Genomic DNA, 15,171 nt, shown 5'->3' with positions numbered 1-15,171 from the left:
TCAGGGCTTTCTCTCTTTCCTCGTAAAGAAAGCATCCTCCTGAAAGTCTGCCTTTTACAGATATATCTGGAACAATTCGCTATAAGGCCCTTAATAACATTAATTACCGGATAATGCCTAGAGGTTCGCACCAAATAGTGGTTATAGAACCTATAAAACTGATCGCCCGGCGCTGGCGCTAAAAGGCCTTGAGATTTCGTGTACTTATGACTTAGCTCAGGGAACGAGTCATTGAGATCTCCGAAGTAACCGTCAGAATGATTTGCACCTTGATAATCGATAATTTAATAATTAACAGGTTCATCGTAATTAAGCACCCGCAGCCAGCCTGTGATAACTAAATATAAATTTTTTATGCCAGCTAAGAGGTCTGCCAGGGTATCGGTACCAGGCATCTAGTGCTAAGTCTATAGCATCTCAAGCACTAGCGAACCATCACTAAACCCTTCGATATGGAGGGGAAGCAGAACGCTAAGCCTTATTGACAGGCACATGCGCTTGCTCAAGCTTCGCTTACAGGATCACACGGCAAGCTAACCAAGGAGCGAACCAACTTTCTCCTTAAAAATGAATTCTCTTACGCATCTCCTAAACGACATACCTACAGCACCATAGCTACCTCCATCTCTTTCGATGACGCACGGCTATGATTCAGATCGGATAATATGTCAACAGCTTTGTCAAATTACATTTCGCCATCATCACGCCGCTCAAGTGATCCACCGCCAATCTGTCCTACGATTTCCCATCGGTGTTAGAAGGCAGGATCAACCTGGAGCGACATAAGACCACCTCCGCGTCCGACCACCATCATCGCATTTCCTCACGAAGAAAACTCTCTTCGCGCCATCTACGACCAAGCAACCCATCTAAACATCAAATCGGGATCATGTGTTGCTCTCGTAGATGCATATGGCGTCGGGTAAGCATTTTGAATGTAGGTGATATGACGCGCCTGCAGTGATTGCTAATTGTTTGGTAACGAATCCCAGCTCGCAGTAAAACAATCAAATCTACCGACGTCAACGACCTATAACAGCTACTGAAATATTTGTTTCCCACCCTGACTTCACTTACGTATTATTATTACTGGAACACGAGACCAGCCAGTCGCAAAATGCGCATGCATGTCAAAGCGACCGAGTCAGTCACCAGAGGCGCAGGCGTCATCGACGGAAAAGACCTACTAAAACGTCACGAAGACATGCTGTTGAGGCGAACATCAAAAGCGAATACTGAAGAGAAACGCGATACTAAACCTCAATTCGCCAATAGCGAGAGTGTAGCCCGAAAAGACTCGTATATAATCGATCCGAGAACGTGGCAGATAGCGTAATAAATGTTCGTATTCAAGAAGGTCGCCGTCCGGACGAAGGTTTTGCGACTGATTTGGAGCACTTAGTAGCCTGGAAACGATCAACATCCTTACTTTATAACGTAAGAGATCAGATACAGTGACGCCTGCGACACCGAGTGGTTAGAGACTATGTGAAAGAAAGAGCGCACAACATCGAGATTCCTGTAACAAATCAATGCCTGCAAACAAACGGCAGTTACCCTTGAGGTACTACAGAAAATACCGCCGATCGCGTCCTTACGGTTGATCTTTGTTGCCCCCGAGTGGCATAGGTTCAGCCCATCGTGGATTTCACATTATTGATCTGTGTACCGCAATATCCGATATGATATCTACCTAATTAGAAAATAGAGTACAGGGTGCGTGCCTGCTAACCGTTAGAATTGTATAGTGCGGACGCTCAATACATCACAGACCAACTCTCGCGCCCCTCAAATGGCATTAAATAAATCAAGCCCCGTAGTGAACATAGGGAACCCAAAGGGCCGGCCTTTCTCTTGCAGTATCGTCATCCAACTTGCCGTCTCTTTCTGACCTCCTGCCTGTGAAAGCCTCGATCTTGACCTTGTCGTTCTGGACCCACACGTCTCGAAGTCTTCGAGACGCGCGATGCAGGCCCTCTCTTACCGCCTTGTCGTTGATCCCGTCATCCCGTAGGACTTCATATATCATCCTGGCCATTTCTACACATATGCTGTCGTCCACGCTCCAAAGAGTGCCAATCACATGTCGGAAGCCCGCAAGCTGATAAGCCGCAGTCAGATGGATGCTCTCATCAACAGAGTCTTTATTTCGAACCTGGCCAGTTCTGCAAGCCGATAAATAGGCTAGGAATGGTGCTTTGAAACTAAGATTGGTCTGAAGGATACTATCACTTGTCAGAGGATCTGTCTTCCAGTCTTTTAGAAGTAGTAGGCTTTTTAGTGGATCATCATGTGTCCCACCGTGGCCAGCAAAGTGAAAGATCTGAGAGGATTGCAGGACAGACAGAACCTCTCTTTTGCAGGGGACCGGAACCATAAGCTTCAATCCCATCGACTGGCACACGGCTTGGACCGAGCGAGTCTCAAGGCTGGCAAAGTGGAGCGGGCTGAGTTCTGGCGTATCAGTCATGGTGACGAGAGCTATTCTTGAACCAGCTGGAGTTTCTTGATGTGGCTGCTCACGGGTGTGCATGGCACCCCTAATGGAACGGATTGATATTGCGTATGACGATACCACCCGATCAAGGGTAGTTCGTCCCTGTTCCTCTTGGTGGTACCCAGCGGCATGTAAAGGGAAACCGACAAGAGGTCCAGTCGGGATCCACCAAATTCGTGGCCATTGTTGCCCTGAAGGTGTGGGAGCTAGTATTTCTAACCTGGTCAGGACTGGACTGACTATGTAGTCCCAAAGCCATTCAAGCATGGCTTTTGATGGTGACGTCAAGTTCATGCGATGCTCCTGGATGTCATGATATAAGTTACTTGACAGCTTGATGCATTCAAACCCCGACGGCAAGACTATCAAGGCATCGCATCGATGGCAACTGACGTTTATAATCACAATTGGACTGTTTGCGGCTGCCAAAATCTCGTCCTCAGCCGGAGGAAGCAGAAAACGTTCGAATTCAGGCTGTTTTCGAATTGCTTGGACGGTCGTCTCCAGCTGATGATGAGCCTGCCGCCGCTTCTCTGTTTCAAGTCGTATGCTTGACCCATGAGACATTCGAGGTAGAATACTCTCGTTCTTGATTGTGCCGTCTAGAATCCCTCGTGAGTTATCGAAAGAAGCCGCCAAGTCAGAATGCCTTTCTTGTAACATAGCCAAGTCGGTACGCAGGTCTTGTACGTTACCAGCTAGGATGCCGCGTCCCATCTCTAGCCAGCCGACTACTTTTGCCGGGCTCTGGCCCACGATGAGTGCAATGGCAGCTGCATTCGACGCAATTCCAGCAGCTTGGAGAAGCATGTGCTGCTTATCAGCATTTGGAAGAGACCGTGCTGCCATTTTGGCAGTAACTCGACTGCAATATTCGCATGTTTCATGATATGCGCAGAGTCTTTTCGGGCCCAGGTAGATGAGAGGAGTCTACCACCTGCCTTGACGCGGTTTGTAGTTGAGGTTGTGTCTTGCACGAGAGCTTGAACGGAAACAGCGATAGGAGGCTTCAAGATCCACCATAGCTCCTGTCCCAGGAGTAGGTAAGTGCCTGAATCTGACAAAATATCTTCAAAATCTCAGTAAACTCCGCAGCCTCGAAATGTTCTTTTCACGACTCGCCATACCCCAACCTGCACCGCTTTCTTGAAGGAGCTGGAATACTGCTTCCTTTTTGTTACGGGCAGCACAAGCTACTGGCGTACGCCCAAATTTATCCTCTGAATGTAAATTTGCGCCTCTTGCCAGATGTACGATGACTACTGCCTCGTATCCTTTGGAAGCAGCCAAAGCCAGTGGTGTCGACTTGTTTCTATCTTGTGACTCAATGTTCTCACCTTTCTCTAGCAGTAGCCGGATCGTTCCTTCATGGCCATTCCAGGCAGCACGGGCCAATGGTGTACACTCACGTTTGTCCTGCGTTTCGATGTTGGCTCCTTGATCCAGCAGCGCCTGGACTGCTGTTTTATGACCTCCTTGGGCGGCTCGGGCTAGCGAGGTACATCCAAATTTATCCCTTCCCTCGATCTTCGCTCCACTTGTAAGAAGCACATACATTGCTGATCTGTGACCTCCCTTAGAAGCATGGGATAGTGGCGTATAACCCAATCCATCTTTCGCCTCTATATTCGCTCTATGAGCCAGAAGCGCCCGAAGGGCTGCCACATTGCCCCTCCGAGAAGCACGACACAGTGGTGTACATCCCCATTTGTCTCTTGTCTCAATGTTTGCCCCCCTAGCTAGGAGCACTAGGATTGTTGCTTCGTGGTTTCCAGTCGTAGCCCGGGTCAGTGGGGTATATCCCCATATATCTTTCGTCTCCGTGGTCGCTCCTTTATTCAACAGCTCCCGGACCGCTAGAACATGGCCTGCCCGGGCAGCTCGGGCTAGCGGAGTGCGCTCTGACTTGTCCCTGGACTCGAAGTTCGCTCCTTTATCCAAGAGCACCTGAATTGCTGTATCGTGTCCGCCATCAGCGGCTAGTAATAATGGCGTCCGCCCATGCTTGTCACGTGTCTCAACCTTGACCCTTCGGCTTATCATAAACTTGATTGCTGGCACGTATCCACATTGAGCGGCGAATGCTAATGGATCATGCACTAATTCACAATTAGGTCGTACTTTGAGAGCAGTAGTGTATACATACTAGAATATTCCGGATACTCCTCAATCACCTGCCTACAAAGCCGATGGAAGGCCTTTTCTTCCCTTTCGCCACAGATGAGAGACATGGAAATCTCCACAATTCCTATTGGCGAGTAGACCTTGTGCCGTACTGACGTAGTCAGTACCCACCGCAGATCACCTGCGTGTGTATATAGTCGCTCTTCAGCACCTCTCTTTTGTAGACTAGAGATCAACTCAGACAACTTTCAATGCTTCCTCGATCATATCGTCTTCAGTTTCCCCTTCACACATCGGCTCAGGTGAGACCTTGTCTTCTGGCCGGGCTGTTTTGCGACCTAAAGACCAGGCTATTCTAGTATGAACAGGTGTCTTTGATTGATACAGCCCTCGAAGTGCCGTAATGGGAATCTTCGTGGTCTCATGTATGGTCTTATCTAGGCAGTTTCGGTCGCCAAGCTTTCGACCCTCCGAGGAGAAGAACTCTACAACTTGTGGTGCGATAAGTTCCTTGCAGGGGATGAAGATGCGCCGATCTGAGTATTGGCAAACCAGATCCGGTTCCAACCCACCATCTTCTGTCTCAGCAAATGATGCTTCTCAACCTGAGTGGTCGATCTTTAGGGGGACGCATGGGATTAACGACTTTCGAGCTTATGTGCCATGATATTAATCTTTCGTCGTGACCTCTACTGAGGATCGCAAATATCTTGATCATTAGTCGTGATTGCCTTATTTCGCCTTCAAGCAGGTGGAACTCGATTCATCTCTCCAGATCCAAACCCCGCTTTTTCTGTTTGATTGGGCTAGCTTCGGCTGCTCCCGCTCTGAATCCCGCTTTTCACGTCAAAAATCCAGTCCGATCTTTCACTTATCCGCTAAGCATCTTCAAAGTCATCAATCGTCACCGATCCAGCTTCAAATCGAGCGTCTGGAGTGTTACAATTAGAGCGGTAAAAAAAAAATGACATATTTCCTACTCCTAACAAGATAAGAGATATCCAAGAATTCAAAAAGTTTCAGTTGCACTAGCCGCGAATCGAACGCGGGGCCCATCGATGGCAACGATGGATTTTACCACTAAACCACTAGTGCCCAGGTGAATATAGATGCTTTTATTAACATATATAATCATTACGTGATCTCTTGGTTATTCTCTTTATTAGTCTTTTCCATCTCCACCACAATTGCCTCTTGTTCTACCGCAGCAGGCGGCGGCATATCCTTGTGGGTGCGGTAGGCATCAAACTATTAAACAGCAATAAGGACCGCAATTAAACCACGAGCCGGCTCCCAGACCAGCTACAGCTATGCTGCCTTTATAATAATACGGAGCGACGCTTAAAACAAAAAGTTGGCCGCCAGCTGACCCTCCCAGGTTGGCAGCGACGACGATCATCTTAGATAACGATTTTTTTTTTTAAAAAAAAAAAAACCGTTGAGATGCGTGGGAGAGTAGTTGTTCCACAAGCATTGGCCAGGGTTATAATGGCGTATTATTGCCAGCGTGTGTCCACAGCGACGAGCATAGTTAGACATAACCAGTCAATAACCGACCACGAAGCAGCAATGAGAACAAAGATGCCACGCCTGTTGAGGCGTTCACTATATTTGGAAGAATCAGCTCACTACTGGATTCTAAATGGCTGTGGTGCCGACTCGACGACGAGGGCACCAGTCTCACAGCTTAGACGGGGGTTGGTTTAATTGGTTTTTATTCCCTATCTTAGTATGGGTTCTATGATCCACATCTGACACAAAGGCACGTAGATTGTAAGCATATATCGGGAAGCCCCCGATAAGGCTGCAGTTAATCAAAAAGAAGACGTTCACTCCACCTTATCTCATAGAGCCTGGCAATATGTATTAACAACAGTTCTGGTGCGATAGAATGGGTCGCACATCGACCGCGTGCCAGACCTGCGCAGTGATTAAGGCTAAGTGCACTGGCCGAATCCCCTGTTCTAGGTGCCAGAGACTCGGCCTACCGTGCAGCGCGTCCAAAAAACCAGCTCGGGCGAAGAAGGGGCATATGCCGACGGGCCCGATCATCACCACAACAGATACAAGATCATCAACTTCATCATCACCGAGTCTAGCCAAGGGGCTCGCTTCTTATAAAAATGGTAGTGTTAAGCCCAGGGCTAGGCATACCAAGTCGTCGGCAGGCTGCGCAAACTGCCGTCGGCGTAGAAAGAAATGTGACGAGAAGCGGCCGACTTGCGGTGACTGCGAAAGGCTGAACCTTCCGTGTCTCCCACGTTCAGACTCTCATCATCGGCCAGTGACGATAGTCGCAACAGTTGAAAAGTACCATGACGCTGGCGCTGATGATAGGCGCACGGACAGCGACTGGAGCAGCGAAGATCAAAACGACATGTCTTCAGCCCTCGATTGGCTAGATATCATTGACAGGGAAACCCACTCCGATCTATCTTCACCCCTTTCGAGCCTTGCCCACAGCAGCGCGCTCAAGGTCTTTCCTAGCAGAAGAGCTAGTGATGCAGCGCCATCTGAAGCAGGCCTAAATCTACCGCATATCTCGCTGATTAGATATGCCGGCTTGGATCAGGAAGCCCAAAATGGCTGGTCTACGGGTGAAAGATACTTATTGAATCACTTCCTCCAGTCTGTGGCCCGTTCCATGTCGATGGCTGAAGATAAGTATAACCCATTCATCCGTCTAATCGTGCCATTGGCGTTTGAGAGCACAGGAGTAAGAAATGCCCTGGTCGCGCTTTCTGCTACGCATTTGTCAAAGATATACCCAGACTTTGAGAAGGACCACCTGCTACATCGAAACCTAGCTCTGGAAGATCTGAAATGGCGGCTTGAGAGTCCGGAGAGCGTAATATCAAATCTTACAACGACACTGCTTCTATGTTTGTCCGAGGTACGTCAAATGCTGCGTCATTTCTTTTGCGAAGCTCGAGTTCTAAGGATACAAAGGTCTGCGAATGCCATTCTAAAAGGTGGCTGCTTTATCTTTATGGTGCCCGAGCCCTCCTACCACAAGTTGTCCGTGGTGCGCCAGGAGCATTAGAAGATTTCCTCATCGACTTGTATAACTACATCTGCTGTGTCAGCTCTGTGACCTCGCCGGATGTTCCTCATGTTTGGGGCAAGAGGTTTGGCCTTTACAGATCTAATGCGACCCATGCTCTGTTTGGCTGCGAGCCGGGCTTATACATGTGCCTAGCCCGCATCAACCGATTTCTTCATCAGCGATCACGTCTGAAGACTCGGGAATCCCTTGATGCACTACAGTGTAAGGTTCTGGCGATGGAGGCAAAACTGCAAAATTGGGAAAGCCTTCGTGACATTGAATCGGAGGAGAAAGCAGCTGCCTGCACTCTACGCTGGGCAATGATTCTGCGGCTGCGTGAAGTTAAGTGGCCCAGCCTCGAGACGGCAAGCTCACAGATACAAGAACCCGTCAGCAACATAAACCTAGCGCTCTCGTTAATCCGACCAGGCTCACAGGCTGAGTCTCACCTATTGTTTCCGATGTTTATGGCCGGGGTGGGAAGCATTTCGAAGGCTAGCAGACTGTTCATCGAATATCGGATCCACGTTGCAGAAAAGACGAATGGGTTTGGCTCAGTCAACGCCGTGCATCGTCTTCTTGATATTCTATGGCGCAGCGAAAACAATGGGGGTGAAGCGGGCGCATGGCAAGATATTGTAGCTGGAGAAATGCCAGGATTGGTATTATTCTGACCTATAGGTATCTAATTCACGTAGGCAACCACTCTGTCTAATGCGCAGCTTCTATGCATCGGACGTACAGGTCGACACTCCGGGCCTTGCATAAGTCTGGTTTCTTATACGGTTCTTTCTCAGTAAGGCATCGCGCCCGCAAGCTTGAGAAGTTGGTCCGTCATATCAGGCAAGTCGCGAGGGCAGTCCCTGTCCCGAGGGTCTCGCGTGCCATCTTCCAGGAATGTCTCCGTGGCTCGGGCAATAATGTTATCGTGTGGCCAGTGAGTTGTTCCGCCGTACGCCTCGAATACTCTTTTCTTCAGACCGAGCTGTTCGGGAGTAGCAAGCCTGGCCGGCGTATATGCTGAGTAGATGACCGTCCTGATCTGCGTACTCTTCTCTGTAGGCTCGGCCCCGTAGTGAATTGTGCGGCTGTCCCATATGATCAGATCCCCAACATCAGCACAGACCTTGTGGGGATACACGCCTCGGTCCTTAAGCCACTGCAGCTGTTGGGCGGAAAACATGTATCGATCCAACGGGTTCCAGTCATGCTTATCGGTTTGCGTATCAAAGAATTCGTCAAAAAGTGCATGGCTGCCAGGGTACACCACCAGACCGCCGTCCTCCGGTCCTGCCGGGGATAGATTCAAGATGCCTTGGACGCAATGGAGGCCCCGGCGCAGAGGGCTCTGGTCAACGTGCTCCCAAGCCATCTTCCGCGGGACGTCTTTCCTGTTCGGGAACGTCACGTTCAAGCTGTCGAAGCTCACAAGGAGCTGGTTCGTACCCCAGATCTTGGCAAAGACGTCCAAGACTCCAGGCTCCATGCGCGCATCCCATACAAACTTTTCATGTGCCACTCCGTACGAGTGGAAGGTGTTGATCTTGCTCTGGACGGGCAAGTTCTGCTTGAGCCACGTCGAAGGGTCGTTGAAGTCGAGCTCGGTGCTGAATGACTTGAGCCACGCGTAGGCCTTCTCTTGGTAACCCACGGCATGTTCCCTGGGAATCGCGTTCTTGACGACGGCGAAACCGTTCTTTTCAAGATCGCTCTGCCAACCAGTAAGCTCAGGCTTGCTAAGTAATCATATTAGACCTGGAGAAGCGAAAAAGGATATGCTGCGGTACGAACTTTATAGGGAAAGCCTTGACTGGAGCCGGGATCAGCCTTGGAGAAGACTCTGGGGATATGGCGATGGGTGCCATTTTAACCAAGGTAGTGAAGATTTTCGAGTATCTATTCCGTCAAGATCTTAGGGATGACTTCTTACTAGGTCCTGCTTGCTTGGAAATCACTTATCGTATCTTCACAAGCCTAGAGATAAGGGCGCCTGCGGCGCCTTGATATAAGTTTCCCTTCCATGAATGCCGTCGTTATGCTCAGTATATGCTATGCTTCTTTAGGTCTTCTCCGTCGCGATGGTTTTCGGCCTGCGGCTGCCGCATGTGGGGCTAGCCGACTGTTTAGTAAAAGGCGAAGACATCATCATTATCACGTTATGGTCTATCGGCTGTCAAGACATGGCATAGGCCGCCACTTTATCTCCGCTTAATCTGGTCTGTATTATACCATATGCAAATCGATTCTTGGCCAAATTCCAATAATGGAGAGTCATGAGAACCCTGTCTTGCTGATTTGGACCGTGTTTGGACAACTTATCAGCGTATCTCAATGCCGTCGTATAGGCTTTTTCCCCGTCGTATGCGGAATCTCGTTCGGGTTCCATTTCGCCGGTTACATTACGTAGCTGTTGATAGTTGGCCGATTGGGGCTTGAATTTCGATACTTTCATGCATCCCTACTGCCTTCTTTTGAAAACATGGGGTTTGATGGACTTCGAGTCATGGGTTGCGCTATTAGTGGTGGCACCAGAGGCCTTTTCCCCAGATCTCCTTTCCACAGCTTATCTCGTGCTAGTCGTAATGCTCAATAGATTGACCCTCACTTTCGGTTGAAGGCTTGACTATAGCGTCCCTATCGCCCCCAGTAAACAGACTCGCTTTACAGTGCCATCACGCACGAGACCCATGGAGTTGAGGGAGATAGTGACGGAAGATTGTACTTGAACAAATCCGACTGTTCGAATCCTTATCTGGGGTAGAAGCCGCCGAGTGTGACTTTGAGTTGCTGCCAGCGTTGAAGCACTATGACATGATAACGCCCGATTCAGTATAAAGGCGCAATAGGTAGCCTGGTGAGCCAATAAACCTGCACACAATATCGAGCCACGATCGTATCGAACAAACCAGTCGTCTTCTAGCATCTCAATTCTCATCTCAATCATGCTACGGCCCAGCAAGGTAGTCCGAAGGCAATGGAAGGAGCCGCCATCTGCCATCATTGCTGCGATCGATGATCACCCACCATGGTACAGAGATGTCGGCATAAGGAAGATGATGTTCCCAATTGCCCTGATCTACCTGACGCAGGTCTGCACGGGGTTCGATGCCACTCTGACGGCCAATCTGCAAAGCTTCAAGGAGTGGAAGCGTGGTAGGTCTAGAAAGCTCTGCAAAAAGAGTCCATGAGGGCTTGAGGTGCTGATTTCTTTGTAGAAATGGGTAACCCGAATGCCTCTCAAATAGGTATCATCACTGCGATATACTTCATCGGCTGCTTTTGTGGGAGTGTTCCATCGCAAATTGTTATTGACAAATAGTGAGTAAGCCTCGCAACTTTTTTTCCCCGTGACCAAATGCGCTCCTCGATATCGCGACCGAGTCTAACAATAATCCGTAGTGGCAGAAAATTGGGGCTCATCGTCGGCCAGCTTCTGACCGTTGCGGGAGCAGGTTTCCAGGCCGGTTCACAGGGCCGCGGCCAGTATATGGGCTCACGATTTATCCTCGGGTTTGGGATAGCATTCATCACCTGTGCTGGTCCTGCGCTACTATCTGAACTCGCCCATCCTCGCTTCCGCGGCACCCTCGTCTCCTTCTTTAATCCATTCTGGTACTTTGGTTCCATCATCGCCGCATGGACCTGCTTCGGCACGAGCCACATGGATTCGACAAATACATGGAACTGGAGAATACCATCATGCTTGCAGGCCTTCTGTCCTATCGTCGTGCTTATGTGTGCCTATTGGATTCCCGAGTCTCCTCGATGGCTTATATATAAGAACCGGAAGGAGGAGGCGGCCCAAATCATTGCACATTACCACGGCAATGGGAATCCAGATGACACCCTCGTTTCGACACAGCTTGAGGAGATCGAGCTTGCTGTTCTGCGAGCACAGGAAGGAGTTACTTGGAAAGCACTTTTCACCCAAAAGGCGAATTTGCAAAGGTTGTTAATTGTCATTTCGATGACATTAATGACACTTTGGTGCGGCCAGAACATTATCACATACTACTTCAGTAGCATCCTCAACAGCATAAAGATCACAGGGACTACCCAACAGTGAGTCAAAGAACCCAGTCCCCTCTCTTCTCTCTCTCTTCCCCCGCCCCCTTCTCCCCTTATCTGAGTACATTGAGCATTATGATGACCAATCGCCCCTACTTAGGACTGCCATCAATGGCGGCTTGAGCATTGCAAATCTCGTGTCGTCGTGTGTAGGCGCACTCATGGTAGACCGGATGGGCCGACGTAAGCTGTGGATGGCATCCTACACCGGGATGATCATAATATTTGTGCCCTTCATCAGCCTGTCGGCCATGTACGCGCAACACGACCGGACCAGCGAGGGCTATGGTGTCGTCATCTGCCTTTTCCTCTTCGACATCATGTATAACGTGGCATGTAACCCGCTTCTATATTCGTACGTCACCGAGGTCATGCCCTTCTACATGCGCTCCCGCGGCTTGGCCGTCAAGAACCTGGTTGGTCAACTCGCCCTGATCGCGAACATGTACGTCAACCCAATCGCTCTTGAAGCAATTGGATATCACTACTACATATTTTTTCTCGGGCTCAACTGCATCTGGCTCGCGACCATCTGGCTATTTTTCGTCGAGACCAAGGGATATACGCTCGAGGAGATCCAGCAGTTCTTTGATAGTTCTCGCGAGTTGGAAACGGTTGTTTTGGAAAGCAAAGGTACCATGGAAAAGCAAGAGATGGAATCCAACATCAAGTCCTGTAAGGCCTAGACGGATAAGGAACATTTTACAGGGCCCGCATTGGCTGTATGTCGATTTCCCAAACCATTCAATGCGATCAAAATAGGTCCTAGGCCACCCATACCTCCTCTGACAAGTAACTAGTTCTACATATACATGTTCACGTCCAAGCTTTTTCTTTTCTCCCCGGGGGGGAGGAAGGTTTCCCTATTAGCTGGACTTTTGCACCTACCTTGGAGAAAAGCTGTAATCGGAGGTTTTCTCAAGGCTTTTCTCTATCGGTTCAATAGAAAAATGAAACCTCAGGGTGAAATTCGGGTCTTAGGTGCTTAGCAGAGCGGCTGTCGGAACGAAGCTTTACATCGTTATTGAAGAGAATCTGCCTGCCGTGAAGAGTTGAGATTGTTTTGGTAAAGAAGTGAAGGCGCATAGCCCCGCTAACAAGCTATGTAATCGTCTTCATGACCTTGAAGCTGGGCCGTAGTAACTGGTGGCTGTGTCGTATACAATCCTACAAGAATTACGCGTACTGGGCAGATTAATTCAGCACCAATATACATTATGGCCGTGTACGGCTAATTTTATCTTGTCATAAGTTGATTATCAAAAGCCTTGTATCAAGCCATATGTGTAGCCAGTCATGGTTCAATTGTTTTCTCCTATACTACAATACAGTTGGCGCAGGGTCCGAACGTACACCGATAAACAGGAACACCCAGATTTCTCACTCAAGCCGCAGTGCAGTCGTTGCCTTAAGTCTCTTGCACTACAGGTCTTCAGCATTAATTGTTATACAGAAGCTGCCAGAGGAAAGACTCACTCAACCTCGAACGGCATAGTCCTTTCGCAGGCGGCACAAGACGACCAGGTTTCGTGTCCTAGTGATACATCATCTCTCACCACTGATTCTAACCTGATTCCTCTCTTCGTGTTCGGAATCTGACCAACTCTTCGCATCATATCTTGGCCCTGAATGCAGCGTATCTCCACTTGTATTCCGAGAACGCATAGGCTACGGTAAAAATGACCATGATGGCAGTTGTACCAACACCCCAAGCAAGGAAAAATTTATTTCTTCCAGTCAGATTGTCCCAGCTGTCATAATTTCGGTAAATCTCGTAGGCGCGATAAGCACTGAAGACTTGAGTGACGAGGCAGTATAGGAACAGGAGACGGATCCCCTTCTTATTATCTAATCTCAATCAGCGCCCAGGAAGAATGTTCGACACGAAAAACGATGAAACGCACCCGTCCCTCCGTGGTGAGTGCGAGTGATGGTTGATTCGCCTGTCTTTGTGGCAACCTTGCCTGGTAGAAAATCTTGATGAATATGATATGCACCAATCCATTCCATGGGAAGCATACCACGAAAGCCCAGCCCGTCAATGTTATTCACAGAAGCCATACTGAACTGACTCGGTCAGTTGCCAGCCTCAAATACGACTCGTGATGGATTTCGCGAGGAGGGGACGATAAAGATCTTGCTACATGCGGCGGCTGGATGATGCGAAGCGAAGCGGACAACTACTATGAACAGGTCGAATATTGAAAGTGAAGGTTCAAAGGTTGGCAGGTAAGTTAGCAGCTGCACAGAACTTTAGAAGGATCGTAGCCGAGAAGGGGGCTGTGCACAACCCCCAACCACCTATGCTTGCACCTTGAAGGTATCGATGCAAACAGAAAAAAGAAAAAAGAAAAAAAGCCTCTTGTCTGGAGTGTTCCAACTAAAATGGTCAAAAAAAAGACTTTTCCTATTCCTAACGGTATAGGAAACATTAGAAGAACGCAAAAAGCGAATGTTGCACTAGCCGCGAATCGAACGCGGGGCCCATCGATGGCAACGATGGATTTTACCACTAAACCACTAGTGCGACTTAGAACCGAGCGATCTTATCAGTTGATAATACCTTACAGATGTTACTCAAGCGGCATTCTATATTCGTTCAACAAAAGCTGCATATGCATTGATTATTCTACTTTTCAATAGCGGCAAACCACACCGACTTTGTTCATTACTTCTTAGGATCATGGTAGATGCTTGAAAAAACGGACTCAAGAATAGAATATTCTTATAGTGGGGAATCGCTGCGGTTACACAGCCGCCCACCTAGATAGTAGATACTTATTCCAAAATGACACTTTCCACAGCCTTACCGGAGTACAGTATTCTTCCTCTCCAACAATCTTCACCTTTTTTTTTTCCCCCCAGTTGTCGCTACCAGACGGGAAGGCTGAGATGGCTGAGGCGCTCGCTGCACTTTGCATCGCGTGCAACGTTCTTGCTGTGGTCGACTTCACCTGGACGTTGCTCACAGAAGCGCGCGAGATCTACAAGGCAGACAATGGTGCAAGTGAGAATGTCAACTTCCTCGAAACCATCGTCAATGACATCAAAGACCGCGACGATCGCTCCGCTGACGCCTACACCAACAATCAAAACCTGAAGAAACTAGTCGAAGAGAGTAGGGTAATTACAAGTCAACTCTCCGCAGCTCTGATGAGCATGAAAAGCGAAGGCCGCCGCTCAAAATGGAAAGGCTTCAAGGCAGCCTTGAAAGAAGTTTGGGGCGATGGTCAAGTCAAAGGCCTGGCAGAGAAAGTTGGGAACTTACAAAGTCAAATCGCGAGACATGTGTTAATGTCCATAAGGTATGTCGGAGTCTGCTCGAATTCATAAATCATACTAAGAAGTACCCAGCGATAAAGTAAGACAGACAGGCAGCGACGACAAGGCACTCTCAACCGCGATAGAAGGACCCTCAGGCTGGTAATAACATTCA

At 48.8% G+C, this 15,171-nt stretch overlaps 6 protein-coding genes across 6 annotated transcripts; 3 read left to right on the top strand and 3 right to left on the bottom strand.

The window, feature by feature from the left end:
* Nucleotides 1-1,807: 1,807 nt before the first annotated feature.
* Nucleotides 1,808-3,346, bottom strand: PFICI_12425 (uncharacterized protein; the record flags this gene model as incomplete). The annotated part of the gene is made up of 1 exon (XM_007841006.1): nt 1,808-3,346. One exon carries the CDS (start codon nt 3,344-3,346, stop codon nt 1,808-1,810), a length of 1,539 nt encoding a protein of 512 aa, XP_007839197.1.
* Nucleotides 3,347-3,568: 222 nt separating this feature from the next.
* Nucleotides 3,569-4,728, bottom strand: PFICI_12424 (uncharacterized protein; the record flags this gene model as incomplete). Its single annotated transcript, XM_007841005.1, has 2 exons — nt 3,569-4,642; nt 4,672-4,728. The coding sequence occupies 2 exons, from the start codon at nt 4,726-4,728 to the stop codon at nt 3,569-3,571; spliced, it is 1,131 nt and encodes a 376-aa protein (XP_007839196.1).
* A 2,270-nt stretch (nt 4,729-6,998) lies between these two features.
* Nucleotides 6,999-8,341, top strand: PFICI_12423 (uncharacterized protein; the record flags this gene model as incomplete). The annotated part of the gene is made up of 2 exons (XM_007841004.1): nt 6,999-7,514; nt 7,571-8,341. 2 exons carry the CDS (start codon nt 6,999-7,001, stop codon nt 8,339-8,341), a joined length of 1,287 nt encoding a protein of 428 aa, XP_007839195.1.
* Nucleotides 8,342-8,460: 119 nt separating this feature from the next.
* On the bottom strand, nt 8,461-9,532 carry PFICI_12422 (uncharacterized protein; the record flags this gene model as incomplete). Its single annotated transcript, XM_007841003.1, has 2 exons — nt 8,461-9,403; nt 9,459-9,532. 2 exons carry the CDS (start codon nt 9,530-9,532, stop codon nt 8,461-8,463), a joined length of 1,017 nt encoding a protein of 338 aa, XP_007839194.1.
* A 1,077-nt stretch (nt 9,533-10,609) lies between these two features.
* PFICI_12421 (uncharacterized protein) lies at nt 10,610-12,421 on the top strand (the record flags this gene model as incomplete). The annotated part of the gene is made up of 4 exons (XM_007841002.1): nt 10,610-10,820; nt 10,883-10,985; nt 11,067-11,729; nt 11,836-12,421. 4 exons carry the CDS (start codon nt 10,610-10,612, stop codon nt 12,419-12,421), a joined length of 1,563 nt encoding a protein of 520 aa, XP_007839193.1.
* Nucleotides 12,422-14,627: 2,206 nt separating this feature from the next.
* Nucleotides 14,628-15,162, top strand: PFICI_12420 (uncharacterized protein; the record flags this gene model as incomplete). The annotated part of the gene is made up of 2 exons (XM_007841001.1): nt 14,628-15,040; nt 15,090-15,162. 2 exons carry the CDS (start codon nt 14,628-14,630, stop codon nt 15,160-15,162), a joined length of 486 nt encoding a protein of 161 aa, XP_007839192.1.
* Nucleotides 15,163-15,171: the final 9 nt, after the last annotated feature.

The sequence above is a fragment of the Pestalotiopsis fici genome, assembly GCF_000516985.1.
Source record: "Pestalotiopsis fici W106-1 unplaced genomic scaffold PFICI_Scf_10, whole genome shotgun sequence".
Lineage (NCBI taxonomy): Eukaryota > Fungi > Ascomycota > Sordariomycetes > Amphisphaeriales > Sporocadaceae > Pestalotiopsis > Pestalotiopsis fici.
This window is presented reverse-complemented; position numbering and strand designations above follow the sequence as displayed.